General features: G+C 41.3%; 1 protein-coding gene across 1 annotated transcript in view; it reads right to left on the bottom strand.

Moving 5' to 3' along the window:
• Positions 1 to 3,180: 3,180 nt before the first annotated feature.
• Positions 3,181 to 17,289, bottom strand: part of LOC134969051 (intestinal mucin-like protein) — a 63,856-nt gene continuing 49,747 nt past the window's right edge. Inside the window, exons 7-8 of the mRNA XM_063944756.1 lie at positions 15,011 to 15,119; positions 3,181 to 3,418 (exon numbers count right to left, since the gene is read on the bottom strand). Of these exons, the coding sequence (XP_063800826.1) occupies positions 3,250 to 3,418; positions 15,011 to 15,119 (278 nt within the window). The 3' untranslated portion in view covers positions 3,181 to 3,249. The remainder of the gene's footprint in view (positions 3,419 to 15,010; positions 15,120 to 17,289) is intronic.

The following is a 17,289-nucleotide window of genomic DNA, read 5'->3' as shown; positions in this document are numbered from 1 at the left end:
CAAGCCTATACAATTGAGCACGATATAGGAGGTGGAATGCACCTGTCTCAAGCGCAGTGGAGAATGATTTCAACGTTGTGCAAGGTTCTGCTGCCCTTTGAACTTGCCACACGTGAAGTCAGTTCAGACACTGCCAGCCTGAGTCAGGTCATTCCCCTCATCAGGCTTTTGCAGAAGAAGCTGGAGACATTGAAGGAGGAGCTAACACGGAGCGATTCCGCTAGGCATGTGGGACTTGTGGATGGAGCCCTTAATTCGCTTAACAAGGATTCACGGGTGGTCAATCTGTTGAAATCAGAGCACTACATTTTGGCCACCGTGCTCGATCCTAGATTTAAAGCCTACCTTGGATCTCTCTTTCCGGCAGACACAAGTCTGCTGGGGTTGAAAGACCTGCTGGTGAGAAAATTGTCAAGTCAAGCGGAACGCGACCTGTCAACATCTCCTACTTCACATTCTCCCGCAACTGGGGGTGCGAGGAAAAGGCTCAGAATTCCGAGCCCACCCGCTGGCAGTGATGCAGGGCAGTCTGGAGCGACTGCTGATGCTGACATCTGGTCCGGACTGAAGGACCTGACAACGATTACGGACATGTCGTCTACTGTCACTGCATATGATTCTCTCACCATTGAAAGAATGGTGGAGGATTATGTGAGTGACCGCATCCAAGTAGGCACGTCACACAGTCCATACTTATACTGGCAGGAAAAAGAGGCAATTTGGAGGCCATTGCACAAACTGGCTTTATTCTACCTAAGTTGCCCTCCCACAAGTGTGTACTCCGAAAGAGTGTTTAGTGCCGCCGCTCACCTTGTCAGCAATCGGCGTACGAGGTTACATCCAGAAAATGTGGAGAAGATGATGTTCATTAAAATGAATTATAATCAATTCCTCCGCGGAGACATTGACCAGCAGCAATTGCCTCCACAAAGTACACAGGGAGCTGAGATGGTGGATTCCAGTGGGGACGAATTGATAATCTGTGAGGAGGGGGATGTACACGGTGATATATCGGAGGATGATGATGAGGTGGACATCTTGCCTCTGTAGAGCCAGTTTGTGCAAGGAGAGATTAATTGCTTCTTTTTTGGGGGGGGTCCAAACCAACCCGTCATATCAGTCACAGTCGTGTGGCAGACCCTGTCACTGAAATGATGGGTTGGTTAAAGTGTGCATGTCCTGTTTTGTTTATACAACATAAGGGTGGGTGGGAGGGCCCAAGGACAATTCCATCTTGCACCTCTTTTTTCTTTTATTTTTCTTTGCGTCATGTGCTGTTTGGGGAGGGTTTTTTGGAAGGGACATCCTGCGTGACACTGCAGTGCCACTCCTAAATGGGCCCGGTGTTTGTGTCGGCCACTAGGGTCGCTTATCTTACACAGTCAGCTACCTCATTGCGCCTCTTATTTTCTTTGCGTCATGTGCTGTTTGGGGAGTGTTTTTTGGAAGGGCCATCCTGCGTGACACTGCAGTGCCACTCCTAGATGGGCCCGGTGTTTGTGTCGGCCACTAGGGTCGCTAATCTTACTCAAACAGCTACCTCATTGCGCCTCTTTTTTTCTTTGCGTCATGTGCTGTTTGGGGAGTGTTTTTTGGAAGGGCCATCCTGCGTGACACTGCAGTGCCACTCCTAGATGGGCCCGGTGTTTGTGTCGGCCACTAGGGTCGCTAATCTTACTCACACAGCTACCTCATTGCGCCTCTTTTTTTCTTTGCGTCATGTGCTGTTTGGGGAGTGTTTTTTGGAAGGGCCATCCTGCGTGACACTGCAGTGCCACTCCTAGATGGGCCCGGTGTTTGTGTTGGCCACTAGGGTCGCTAATCTTACTCACACAGCTACCTCATTGCGCCTCTTTTTTTCTTTGCGTCATGTGCTGTTTGGGGAGGGTTTTTTGGAAGGGACATCCTGCGTGACACTGCAGTGCCACTCCTAAATGGGCCCGGTGTTTGTGTCGGCCACTAGGGTCGCTAATCTTACTCACACAGCTACCTCATTGCGCCTCTTATTTTCTTTGCGTCATGTGCTGTTTGGGGAGGGTTTTTTGGAAGGGACATCCTGCGTGACACTGCAGTGCCACTCCTAAATGGGCCCGGTGTTTGTGTCGGCCACTAGGGTCGCTAATCTTACTCACACAGCTACCTCATTGCGCCTCTTATTTTCTTTGCGTCATGTGCTGTTTGGGGAGGGTTTTTTGGAAGGGACATCCTGCGTGACACTGCAGTGACACTCCTAAATGGGCCCGGTGTTTGTGTCGGCCACTAGGGTCGCTAATCTTACTCACACAGCTACCTCATTGCGCCTCTTATTTTCTTTGCGTCATGTGCTGTTTGGGGAGGGTTTTTTGGAAGGGACATCCTGCGTGACACTGCAGTGACACTCCTAAATGGGCCCGGTGTTTGTGTCGGCCACTAGGGTCGCTAATCTTACTCACACAGCTACCTCATTGCGCCTCTTTTTTTCTTTGCATCATGTGCTGTTTGGGGAGGGTTTTTTGGAAGGGACATCCTGCGTGACACTGCAGTGCCACTCCTAGATGGGCCAGGTGTTTGTGTCGGCCACTAGGGTCGCTTAGCTTAGTCATCCAGCGACCTCGGTGCAAATTTTAGGACTAAAAATAATATTGTGAGGTGTGAGGTATTCAGAATAGACTGAAAATGAGTGGAAATTATGGTTTTTGAGGTTAATAATAATATGGGATCAAAATGACCCCCAAATTCTATGATTTAAGCTGTTTTTTAGGGTTTTTTGAAAAAAACACCCGAATCCAAAACACACCCGAATCCGACAAAAAAAATTCGGTGAGGTTTTGCCAAAACGCGGTCGAACCCAAAACACGGCCGCGGAACCGAACCCAAAACCAAAACACAAAACCCGAAAGATTTCAGGCGCTCATCTCTAAATGTAATATCAATAATTTAGACAGTTCTGCTAGTCACTTCATATATTTTAAGCACCATGAAAAGAAACATTTATTGAAAAAAAGCATAGTTGTGCAAATAAAAAAATGACAGTCAAGGATTACTTCATGCCATGTACATTATATTATCAAATAGAAACTAGAATTGATAACCATTAATCATATTCAATCTGTTGAATATAGTAAGTACATTAATATACACACAGAAACACAGAGACAAAGAGAGAATGAATTCAAATATTCTTTATTTCTTTTTGGTTGTATGAAATAGATGATGTGAAAATTTGTTTTACATTTATTTTAATGTAATTAAGGATGGTTCATGCAAAACTCAAGGGATACAGTTATCAATAGTACAAGTACAGTTGTTGGCAGAAGTGATGAAGACTTTAATGGTACTGTTGTCATCCGGACAGAACAGCTCAACCTCTATCTCAGTAGTATCCGTCTCATTACAGCAAGTACGTATTCTCTCCATTTTGAATGATTTTTCAGAGAACCTGTACAAAAACATACTGATTAATTCAATAATAGTGAAAAAACTTTTACTTCATTTTGCCAGGTTTATCTAAGAAAATAATATTGTGAAAAGGCAAAAGATGTTACAATTGCTTTTTGTACATGCTATTAAAGTCAAATTTGATCAAACCACCTGGGTTGTCCATCACAAACTGTTGGTTTAGTATTTTCCTAAATTTTGAATCTCATCTTTGGTTCTATTGAGCTGCAAAATTAAATTATAAACTGTTTAATTTTCTGTCTTAAGTGACTACAATTTTATTGCCTCTTAAAAATTTTTTTATCAAACATCGAATATAAATGAAGTTAGAGCTTGAGAGTCCAATTTGCTCCTCATGTTACAGAACTAAATAAAAAATACTTTTCAAAATAGCATATTATAGCTCAAATAAGATTGAACAAATATAAATTGGCTCAAATATTGTTGAAACTGCATGCTTCTTGAATTTAACTAAAATTATTTAATATTTGCAGAGTTCAAGTATTTATCACATGCAGTAATTTCAGACTTTGGAATTGGTTTCACTAGTCTATTTAGTAACCACTTAAAAACAAGTTCAATCATCTCTTGGTTCAGGAACATTTTAACATATGGTAAAAGACAAAGGGCCTAATTCAGCATGAGTTGTAGTTTTGCGAAAATTCTTAAAACTACAACTCTTCCGCTAGCATGTGGGGGCCGCCCAGCACAGGGCAAGGCTGCCCTGCATGCAGAGTCCTTCCCCCATGCTAAAATGCAAGCATTTTACTAAACAGCAAAGTGCCCACATCTTTAATGTAGTCCCCTGCCTGCTCCACCCAGCTGCTAAGGCAGGCACTGGGCCACCATGTTTGGGGTCACAGCGACTGCATGTAACATCACACTGTCACCATGACCCACCCTGCAGACAGTCCGGACATGCCTCCATTATCAGGACTGTGCACCCCCAACGCTGCATCAACACCCAATGCTGCAATGTAGCACCGTCACTGCCCCCCTGCCAGCACTTAGATTGCGATCATATACCCCTGCAATTTAGGTCCTCACGCATTCATGCAGTGGTGTGCATGCATGCGCAGAAATGGGGGAATCGACAAATAACGATTTTTGCAGTACAGTGTATGAAGCTGAATTAGGCCCAACTGCAGAAGAGTGTCAACAAACCGGTGACAAGATAATATTTTACGGATCTAATGGATGAAAGCTGCTAGTACACTTGTGACAATCTTTAGAGAGCGTAGGTAAAATGAGCCACTGGATAAGTTGATCCACTCCCTGTATTTAGACTACTGTACACTTTTGTTGCTGTGTGAACATAAATTCAGGAATCACCCGTCATTTCTGTCTGACTGTGATATAGAGAAACATTTGGCAAAGTGATATTTTTTTTTTCACAAGAAACTGTTTTTTTCTTGTCAAACTAAATTTTCTACTTGTCAAGAATACTGTTATGTCAAAGCATTTTTTCCCAGTCCATAAAAATACATATTATACCAATGTATTAGAATCATTTTGCTAAAGATTAGCCTGGATTACTTAAAATAGGCAGTTTTTTCCAAAATGGTGGCTGTGGGGTAAATTCAGCCAGTTTAAATTTGAGGGTGACAAAGTGACTACAAGATTTCTCAGAAGAATCCAGGATAGCACTGGCAAATAGAAACCCACTTGTGCATTTGAGGATAATATGTGCCATTTTATCCCAAAAAGGGGGATATTTATCAAAGTTTGGAAATAAAGTGGAGAGAGATAAAGCACCAACCAATCAGCTCCTAATTGTCATAATTCATACACAGCATATAAAATGACAGTTATAAACTGATTGGTTCATACTTTATCTCTCTCCATTTTATCTCTTTCCAAGTTTTATAAATCTTCCTCAAAGTGATTTACTTAAGAAGCTACCTCAACCTCAAAAGGCTGGAGGAACAGGAAGTGAGCAAAACTTCATATTTCCCTGCAAATTTGATTGGTGGAAAGTTGAATAGCTGTCGAAATACAAACTAATGATGTACTGTATGGAAATTATTTCATTTTTAAATGATAAACTTTATTTGGTTGGTTGTATATTGTTTATAGTTACATTTAAGAAACAAAATTAAGACTATTTAAAAAAGTAAAATGCATTACTATAAATACATTGCCCCCAGATGGCACAATTTACCCATTGAATTAGCTTAATGTACCACCAATCTGGGATTAATTGAGCCCCAAGATCAAATTTTTTGGGGCTATCCAATTATCCCCGGTAAAACATCGCATTCGTACTTGTTTCACCGATTTTTTTTTTTACAGGCTATCCAGATGGATAGCCTATAAAAAAAAAAAACCTTATCCCGAAAACACACAGGTTCAGTGAAACTTGTGTATTTTCATGTGAAACAGACCCATTTTCGGATGAAAACGGGATGTTTCCGGGGACTCTGCTTCGCCTGCCGGAGGCAGGTGAAACAAAATCCCAGATAAGCCGGCGCGTGCCACTGCTTATCGGGGCTAATTAGCTAGCCCCCGACGGTACAATTAGCCCCGGTAATTTACCGGGGCTAATTGGATATCCCCCTTTGTGAGAAGTCATATTTTCACAGCCCTTTTTTCATAGATACATTCTTACACTATAATTTCAGTTAATAGGATACATCCTGAAATAAAGGTAGATACAGTATTTGGATTTTCTTCTGTCTCATTTTTCCATGCTTAGGGGACAACATAAATAAAAATTGTCTCATCATAACCTACTGTCCTCTAAGTACAACTAATGTGGTACTTACTGCTTTGCTGTTTGAATCAACTCCCTGCTCACTTTCTATACAATATTAGTCTTCTTACTTTTTTAATTTACAGCAGTAGGTTACAGCTGTATGTGATATAGTAAGACCATTCTTGGAAATTAAAGGTCACTTTAATGTATTTCTTCCAGGTAAAATTATTTGGAAATAAAATATTTTACTTTGGTAGGAAATTGAAAACATATTGTAGAAAAAGTGAAAACCACAATATTTTTTTTAGTTATTTATCACCTTCACACAAGCCTGAACAAATATACATGAACACACAGTCTGTCAAACTTATGAGAATACCTCCTAAATAATAATCACAGCATATCAATATCTTTCATGAAGTAAGAAAACCACAGAGACTAAAAGAAGACAGATATACTGACACACACAATATTGACCAATAGCCGGCTCTACCATTAGGCAGCTTTAGGCAGCTGCATAGGGTGCCAGCAGGGCCGTTTCTTGGGGCAGGCGAGCAGTGCAACCGCACTGGGCGCCCGCAGCGGCACTAACTGTGGCTCCCTGCTTGCCCCTCGTATTTCTCCCTGAGTGACTCGCACGGGGGCGGAGTTTCACGGCATGACGCGGTTGCGTCACAACGCAACCCCGTCACTCCGCAAACCCCCCCCCCCCCCGAGCGGAGTACAGAGGGGGATCCAAGTTAGGAAGAGGGAAAGGCCAGCGCGAGGAGCGACTGGTGAGGCGGGCCGAAGAGCGGTAATCGCCTCTGTAAGTATTCTCTCTCTCAATGTGTAAAATGGGGACACCTGCCGTAATGTGTGAAATGGGGACTCTTGCCTGCCGTAGTGTGGGGATTTAATGTATCAAGGGCATTGCGGTGTGTGGCATAATATGGTGCAGGGTGCATTACTGTGTGGGGCTTAATATGGTAGACTTTTTTTCCTGTGGTGGTCGTGATCTGTTGGAGCAGGGTCAAAAACTGGATTGTGAGGTAGTCTTTTCAGACGAGGCCATGCCCATTTAAATGAGGCCACACCCATTTAGATGAGGCCATGCCCCCTTGCCGGGTGCACGCACAATTTTTTTTTCCCCATCTAGGTGTGTGTGGGGGGCGGGGCACATTTTTTATGTCATGGGGGGGCGCATTTTTAAATCTCGCACTGGGAGCCAAATTGGCTAGAAACAGCCCTGGGTGCCAGGATCTGAGGGGTGCTACTAAATGGCCATAATTTTATTAAGAAAGTCACATGGAGGCATCCTTGTCATAGCGCAGATGGCAGCTATGGAAATTATTTGATGCTGCCTCCACACTGAGGGCCTGGAAAGTGGGTATTAGCGGTGGTGGTTGTGGTGGCGGTGTTGTCAGTGGGCTGAAGATTTGCCTAGGTTGCTAAGAAACCTTGCACTGGATCTGGATTAACCCAGACTATCTGTTGGATCACTCTCCATTGTGGCGAGAACATCTTTTGGTTGATTCTAAAGCCTTGCCTACTGTATATACAAATATACTTTGTTTCTATATGGTGATAAATGCAATAGTTACTTACTAAATATCATCACTGATGATATGTTTACCTCTATATTATACATATACGATGGTTTGCTGCTTCTGTTTTCTAAGCAACCCAAGAGAAAAGGAAGGATTTCCTATGAATCTGTTATTTGGATTAATGCATCTTTATGCAGTATCATATTTCTGCCAGCCACATTGCATTTGTGTTACAGTTTAAGTCTAAAAAATATATTCCAACTAAATTCCGTGCATATTTAAAATGACATTGCTGCTGTTGAATTTGTGATCCATAGTAGTGCAACCCTAAGTTACTTTGTCGTGCCTCCACCCAACCTTGAGTTTGGCTTGGGAGAACTTCTAATTTTGTGTGAGAGGGTTTGAAAGCTAACACCTGTTACGAACTCCGATAGGGACAACACTTAGATAAGATGCAATAAAGACAAAGGAATATGTATGTTATTACATGGAACTCTTCAAGGAGTTAATTATTTAGGAAAAGAGTTATTTAACCCAAGAACAGTCATAAATATGTATATAACATATTATAATAATTTCAACATACCTCAAGACTACTCAATAAACTAAAAGGAAGTTTAATCTCCATAGATGTTTTAACCTAATACTAGTCTCACCTTGTCTAACAATGCACGCAACTTTCATAAAGGATGCAAATTGTCATTGCAGTGGTGTGAACACACCAACAATGGTACAGCATTTTCTGGCCTGATATCACCTCAAATTCATACAATTCTGTATGTAGCCCTATGGGGCTGAGAACAAAATTGTGGAAGATTGTGCTGCCATAAAGTTCGTCTCTTGCTGCACTAACTCTCAGGGGCAAGAACTTCACCCGCATTTGGATAGACCCCTCAGAGTACAATTTTATACCAATGCCAATGCATTCATATGGGTATATATTTTTTTACTGCAACTGTCAACAGTTCTGCTTCTTTAACTGACCAGTAGTGAAAGTAAGTTGGTACATCATACCACTAAATAATTAGTGGGTGGTACACCATATCACCCTACTACCTTAACCCTGTGGCCCTGTCATTATCTACATGCCAGGGTTGCCAGGAGTGCAACACCAATGTCATGACATCACGCCAGAGGTGCATGTAAAAATTTTTTTAGACCCTTCCCCTTTCCAGTCCCAACTCCTCCTCTTTCCAGTTCCGACTCCTTCCCTCACCGTAATCCATCCATGACTTGGGAACAAACTGACCCTCTGAGTTAAGACCAATTGTCATCACATGTCATGGCTATAGCTACCACACTGAGTGCAAGGCTGCTCTCCCCTGGCTGCAGGCAATACACTGGGTGCAAAGCTGCTCTTCCTTTGGCTGCAGGTCCATATTGGGTGTAAGACTGCACTCCATTGGCTGCAGGTCCCTCACTGGGTGCATGATAGAAGAACATCTGTTTTCTCAAGAGTGTTTACCTTTGTCACTCTGATATTAACATGCTCATAGACAGGAGGATGTGCTGCCTGTGACATGGACTGAGGACTGGGTGCTTGGTTGGCATACTGCTGCATGGCATCACTGCAAGGGCTAGCATGGGTACTGCAGGGTTAGCATGAAGGGCAATATAACGGGGCAAATATAAATCTAAAGTCAGGTCACTGGGGATAAAGATAAAATATTTTCCTTATATTGTAAAATACTTCTGCATATTATCATGTTTTCAAAACAATCCGTATTACCCTAGGGAACAGCGGTCTTTGAGAATGGAGAAAAAATGTCAGAGTTTTGCAGGAACTAGAAGTGCCCCTGTGTTTTGCACAACTGCCCAGTTTAATTTCCCTGGTTTTGTATAGTGGATTCTGTCCACATGAACCATAGAATATTTATTACACTATAGGATGGCCGTCCTCTGAGCTTGTCGCTGTGGTGCAGTAATAGGGCACACTATGTTATAGTACTAGTCCTCCAGGAATCGCTATGGTCAGTATACAGGAGACAGTCAATTAACCCGCTGTCGGAATCCTGGCACCTGGAGAAATACCGGCGGTCAGAATCCCGATTACCCACATGGGTGGTGGTCTATGCCACCACCCGAGGGGGAATATATCCCTGTGGCAACCAAAGGTCGCTGCTGAGCCCAAAGCATGGTGAATGCAGCGTGTACGCAAGGGCACATGCTGCGCTCGCTGCCGGTGTCCCAGCTGTCCTGATCCTGGCGTCGGTCTCCTGACTGCCAGGATCCCGACAGATGGGATATCATATTGCTATAGAAAAAGTGAAAATCCTTAAGGGCGCTTCTTGTCTACCGTAAGCCGCCTTCTAAATCCAAAAATGCACCTATCCCAAAAGGTCCACGAATTTGGACAGTAAAAATGGTATTGTGGACTAGATGGCGCTAACGTTCATGCAAGAGTGGAAATTGTGAGGGAATAAAAATACTTAGCTATGCTCTGTATATCCCCGCAGTTGACCGGAAAGGCTCTACGTTCGGGTCCCCGATCGAACGTTTAGACCACGGACAGAGGGATAGAGATAAAAACACACAATGTGTAGTATTGTTACATGCAAAATGGTATAAAACTTCACCAAACTCATCCGGCGTACCTCACTTACAATGTGAGTCGTCAGATGATAAATATAAAGGTATCTTTTTGCGTAAACGATAATTATTTCTTCACATGAACACACCTCACTTATGTAGGTCCCAAATATACAAATAAGACAAGGTCTTACCTTCCCTCGGAGTGAGATGACAAGTCCGCTGACGCAAAATCCCCTCTTACCAACGCGTTTCGAGTCGGAGGACTCTTTTTCAAGGCATGAGGGTCCATAGCAATAGGTTTCCCTATTTATAGTGAACAGGGTGAGTCACTTCTGGTCACATGACCGGAACCGGAAGTGGTAAAGAGTAAACAATTAGAAAAACATAATAAAAGGCTTACTGCCATATACAAGAATGACTTGTCTATAGGCTCATTCATATACAAATTATATTTGTATATTTGGGACCTACATAAGTTGGCCACTTTTATGTTCCAAGACGGTATTCACCTCCCTCGGAATCTGACTTTTACGCTGATTCAAGCCTTTTTATTTAGTTTTATATTTTTTGAATAAATTCACATTCTTTTACCTTCTCTGGACGGAGCCTTTTTAAAGAAACCATGATGTGAGGAGACATATAGCTTTCACAGTGAGTGTTAGGTACGCTGATTACGTACCAACATTTTTTGATTTCAACACCATCTCTTTGTGAAAAAGTGGCTATGATCGAGAAAGATACCTTTATATGAGTACAAACACCTGCCCTTATGTAAGTGAGGTGTGTTCATGTGAAGAAATAATTATCATTTACGCAAAAAGATACCTTTATATTTATCATCTGATGACTCACATTGTAAGTGAGGTACGCCGGATGAGTTTGGTGAAGTTTTATACCATTTTGCATGTAAGAATACTACACATTGTGTGTTTTTATCTCTATCCCTCTGTCCGTGGTCTAAACGTTCCATCGGGGATATCATATTGGTCCACAGTATACATGCAGCACAGTCACATCCATATACACTAGATTGCAAAAGAAATTACACATTTTATTGTTAGGCATATTTTTCATGTAATCACATGTTTCATTATATGCATCTGTGCAGTAAGAACACAGTATGGATGGTTATTAGCAGCAAGTGCAGGGTATGGATGGTTATTAGCAGCAAGTGCAATGTATGGATGGTTATTAGCAGTGAGTGCACTATGTAGATGGATGGTTATTAGCAGTGAGTGAGTATGGATGGCTATTAGCAGTACTGGGCCAGGTGTACACCCTGACTACCTACCTCAAAGCCGTGCGACCAGAAAGATCCCAAAGACTCCCATTACCCCTTGGGGCCTGTGCAGATGCCATGCCTGTGGGCCTTGCCATCTTCATAGCCACCGCAGTAGGTGCAGTCATCGTTAAACTCAAAGCGTTCGCCTGAGGCAGCTTCTGTGTGCTGGCTGCATCATGCACTGTCTTCCCATGTCCAGGTGTGGCAATCACACCCCCTGCATCCCAGCACCACCGAGCACCTGGCCAATCTCAGGCCGGCCACCGCCAGCATTATCTCCACTCACTCCGCTACCCACACTTAATAATATAGGGCTGAGAGGGGTCCCGGAGAGACCACCTTGGGATGAGACAGCGGGATGGGGCTGTGTGTTACGGGGGGCGATCTCCCTGATTGCCCCCATCTAAATCAGCCACTGCATCACACTCCCTGATGCAAAGAGGAGACGCAAATAGAGCAGCTGCAGCACCCCTGCCTCAGGGCCACCCATGAGTGGCTTGGGCCAGTTCAGCAGCTCCTGGAGTGCTGCAAAACATCCCATAGTGATGAAAAAATGGGGATGAATGTGTGTGTGTCAAGCGGACATGACCAGTCATGTTGTGTAACCATGCCCATCTTTCAGCACAGTGTGCCATTAAAAACAATTCTACTCACACCACTGGTTAGGATAGCTGTTATATATCCTTAGTTAATAATAGAGACAGCTAAACTAACTGAGAGACCCTTTTTATTTCCTGTTATAGATTTATAGCGTCCCACATAAAAACTACTGTTTAGCCTGTATGTATGTATATATATATATATATATATATATATATATATATATAGTGTAGCTATGCCTGGCACTCCTCCATATACACAGCCAAGAGATATGCCAGTTTGCTTGGCTACACTAAAAGGCTGGACATCCGTGAAGACAACAGTGGAGGATGATAACTGGAAATTCTCCATTGTAAGGAAAAACATCCGCCTAAGTGAAGATCACTCTCCAGGAGATAGGGACTTTATTATCCAGGTCTACCATAAAGAGAAGTTCACCACAGGGTGCAAACCTTTCATAAGTCTCAAAAATAGAAAGTCCAGGTTAGACCAAAAAATCTAAAACAGACAGCCCAGTTCTGGCACAGCATTCTTGATGAAGCTAAGATCGACATGTACCAGAATGATGTGTATAAAATAGTATGGTGAGTGCTTGGAATGGCTCATGTTCCGAAGCCTGCAACATCATCTGTAGAACAGGGTGGAGGCAGTATGATAGCATGTTCCAGTATGGCTTCCTATGGCTCTGAGTCACCAGCGTTTATTGATGATCTGACGGAAGACAGAAGCATCTGGATGAATTTTGAAGTGAATAGAGATATATTGTTGGCTTAGATTCAGTCGAATTTTGCAAATTTGATTGAACAGTGCTTTACAGTACTGATGGACAATTACCCAGGACACACTGAATGAGGAACCCAGGACTTTTTAAGGCAAGTAATGGAATATTGTGAAATGGCCAATCACCTGATCTCAACCCAATAAAGCATGCATTTTACTTGCTGAAGACAATACTAAAGGCAGAAAGGCCCATAAATAAAGAACTTTGGTACTGAGGACATCAGCAATAAAGGCCTGGCAAAGCATAACAAAGGAGGAAACCCAGCATTTTGGAGATGTCCATGGGTTCCAGACTTCAGGCAGTCATTGTTTACATAGCATTCTCTTCAAGTAATTAAAAATGAACTTTTTTATTTATGATTATGTTAATTTGTCCAATTACAATTGAGCTCCTAAAAACAGGCACTGTATAAAAATGGTTGCAATTCCTAAATGTTTCATACAATATTTTTGTTCAACTCCTTGAATTATAGCTGAAAGTCTGCACTTCTACATTGTTTAATTTCAAACTAATTGTGGTTAGCTAATTCAAACTAATTGTGGCAGCGCTGTAGACTCTGGGCACTAGAGTCACTAGGGGACCCTAGCACTGTCCCAGAGTCTAGTACCCATGCGCAGATCTCTCTCTCTCTCTCTCTGCTGCTATTTTCCCAGAGATTTCCTTACTGTGTATGCGCAAATCTCTGTAAAAATGGCTGCCACGCCATTTACCAGAGATTTCTTTAATGATGCTACCACTGGCGGGGGACTCCGGAGAGGTGAGAATTTAAAAAATTGGTACATGGTGTGCAGTGTGGGCCCCCCTGGACCCTGGGGGCCCATGTGCACGTCGCACACTGCACCCATTGTAAATACGCCAGTGAGTGTGTGAATCAGTCAGCTTTGTGTAGACCAATTCCAGTGTCCAGTGTAGATGTAATGTTTTAACATACAGTATGTATTATTTTCATAGCTAAATTTAGTCTAATAATAAGAGGGATATACAATTAGCCATGAAAAGACAGTAATTTACAGTGAGTAAACTTTTTGTGCCTATCGCATGAAAATTCACCTCCCGTTTTTTTACCTATTCAATTGCAAATGTGCAAAAACAGGATTTCAGTGATAATTCTTGCTGGCAAAACCAGTGAAAAGTGTAGATGAAAATGGTAAAATCTGCCTGTACCCCCAAAAAGTCAAACTAATATAGGACAACAGTATAGAAGTGTATTAGTGGTAATAATAAAAGTATTTGGGATACTTAAACCGTGTCAAATGGCTGTATTTTTCTAAAAAAGTGAAAAAATATAGAAAGCAAGTGTTTTTGTTCACAATAACTGCTCTGCTTAAGTTAAGGGTCTATACAAATGTGTAGTACATATTTAATTATATTTAGTATTTAAGTATATATTTGGGTCATTTAAATCACTTTAAAGCACAGCCAAAAAATGATTACACCCACCTGAAAGCCTAAAAACGTGTGCCAATCATAAAACACCCCAATATAACTGTCCCATACCTTTTACCCCAATTTCCATCATTTTGCACTTTTTCAACCTAACAATGACGTCATTATTGCATATCTCCCACTTTGTAGCTGTGCAATGCGGGACCCATCAGGCGCCAGCGCATCCGGAAGGGGGTGGAGCTTTTGGAAAAGGGGGCGTATGTTATTGGCCAATTAAAAATAATTAAAAAACAAATCCCAACATTTTTACCTTACGATAGGGAGTTTCCGCAACTTTTCACATGCTCAGAGGAGAAGGAAAAAAATATGTGTTAAGACCTACTGTATGCAGAATTATTGCCTGTATTTTTTTTGCGAACAATTGAATAGCGTTTTTTCGTGAGTTGCAAATAAAGTCTAATTTTTATCATGAAAAGGGGATTTCAAGTGCTACAGTATATACAGTATTCAATTTATCATTATTAAGTATCTTTTTGGATTTATTTAATTCTTTATTCTGACTGCAGTGCTCTGTAATTAATAATCATGGGGTGTCAGACTAAGGTTTTATTTAATAAATGTAAAGTTAATAGCAGAAAGTGAAAGCCTTCAACATATGTAATCAAGGCAAGATGTTTAATATATTCTGGATTATCATTAATATCTTTTATTTATATGGTGCCACAAGGGTTCTGTAGCATTGTACTAAAATGAAACAAAAAGTATAAACAGAGACTTTTCTTACTTACACTGTTATACTGGAACACGAGCCTTCACAGTATGACAGACTGACATTAGCAAAACATCCGTTCTTAGAAATTTGAGTCACATTTGTCAGCACCCTGCATGTTTCTGAATCTGAAATACATAAGGATTTATGTCTGTTACTCGTACAAAACTGTACAGTACAGTATATCACAAAACAAAATGAACATATTTTAATATCATTTTCATAACCTATACTCTACAAATAACCATACAAGTTGTCCCTGTAGTTAGTACTGCTTGACTGCTAGGATCTTTGGTTAGCTATACACTGGGTGGTATCTGTATACAGTTTGTACAGTATGTTGACATGGGTTTACTCCTAATTCTCTTTTTTCTTACCACAGTACAATGATGTATTAATTAAATTAATAGGCTTCTGAATAAAATTTCCCTGACTTTCAAGCATGCACAAACTTTGGTCAGCTCGCTGCTCACCCCATTATACCCCCACTCTGTCCCTCCCCCACCTCACTGTATATACTTACCCCCTTATGGCCCAAAGAGATAAAGGCTAAGGTCTGCTCCATCACTCTCTGCTGTGGGAGCCTTTTGAGGGGTGTTGCACAGTGCATGCATGTTGGGTATATAACAAACCTTAGGAAATTCTTATATGAATATATATATATATATATATATATATATATATATATTTATTTGAGTTAGTGAAGGAAAGGGCGCCTTTTAGTGTCTGGTAAAAAAATAAATAAATAAATATATGGTGTATACCCAGTTTGAGTAGGAAAAGGACACTACTTATCTGGTGAATAAAAGACTTTTCTTCAGTCATAGGACCAATATAGGAGCATGAAAAAAATAAGAACAAGATAACATAGCGCGTACAGTTTTCACGCAGTTTTCATACCATTAATCAACATAAAACCAGTTGTATATAAAAAACCTTCGTGGGTATAGGCAAATCCCACAGTTTAAAATCCACAGCCAGGGATGTTTTTTTAAAAAGGTTTTTCACAAAGTTTAATACAACACATATACACACAAATGGAAGAAATGCAAGCGTACAGGATAAAAAAGTATAACAAGCTTATCTATCCATATAGATCGGATACATCTAATTGTCCATAGGTATCCAGATAAATAGTAAAAATTCAAACGTACAGGAAATAAATATTAAAAAGGCTTATCTGTCCATAAAAGAGGTTCAGGTACATCATTCCCAATGCGTTTCGTCAGTAATTAGACTGACGTGGTTCCCAATGGTGAAGTCTAATTACTGAATTACGTTTGAATTTTTACTATTTATCTGGATACCTATGGACAATTAGATGTATCCGATCTCCTATATGGATAGATAAACTCTTTATACTTTTTTATCCTGTACGCTTGCATTTCTTCCATTTGTGTGTATATGTGTTGTATTAAACTTTGTGAAAAACCTTTTTAAAAAAACATTCCTGGCTGTGGATTTTAAACTGTGGGATTTGCCTATACCCACGAAGGTTTTTTATATACAACTGGTTTTATGTTGATTAATGGTATGAAAACTGCGTGAAAACTGTACGCACTATGTTATCTTGTTCTTATTTTTTTCATGCTCCTATATTGGTCCTATGACTGAAGAAAAGTCTTTAATATACCAGATAAGTAGTGTCCTTTTCCTACTCACACTGGGTATACACCATATACTGTATTTATTTATTTATTTTTTTACCAGACACTAGAAAGACACTGGGAAAGAGAGGGTCGTGGATGGGGGAAATACAGCAGCCTAAATGGAAGGAAACACAGTGGCACAGATGTGGGAAGACAGGGCAGTACGGATGGGGAAAGACAGATCTGGGCTGATGGATTGGGGAAGACAGAAGAGAATGGAGTGATATAGGGAAAGAAAGTGTAGATGTTTGTGAGTGCTGAATGTGTATACTGAATGATATGGATGTATGGAGTGAGAAGGATGATGGAACCCAGTGGGATTGTTGCAGTGACCGCATGGGATGAGTGTGAGCATTGGGTGGGATGGGTGTATGACATAACTGCTCAGACATTCAGTTGCATAGACTGCATGTGTGTATTCCAACGAGTACACTCATTTGTGAATTAGCAGCGCCACCATTTTGTGAGTGATTGCAATGTCACTATGTGAGAGTGCTGAATCTGCAGTTATCCACAGGGTGTGATGGAATACCAAGGGCGGGATTGCATTTTGCTTGCCATGCATCCCGCCACTCTCAGCATGTATAGCAGTTTTTAATTATACCGTATGCATGAAGAAAATCACGAATAATCCTTTGCAATGTGAAGA

The sequence above is a fragment of the Pseudophryne corroboree genome, chromosome 11 (genome assembly GCF_028390025.1).
Source record: "Pseudophryne corroboree isolate aPseCor3 chromosome 11, aPseCor3.hap2, whole genome shotgun sequence".
Lineage (NCBI taxonomy): Eukaryota > Metazoa > Chordata > Amphibia > Anura > Myobatrachidae > Pseudophryne > Pseudophryne corroboree.
Note: the sequence above shows the minus strand (reverse complement) of the source record. Positions and strands in the feature narration are given on the sequence as shown.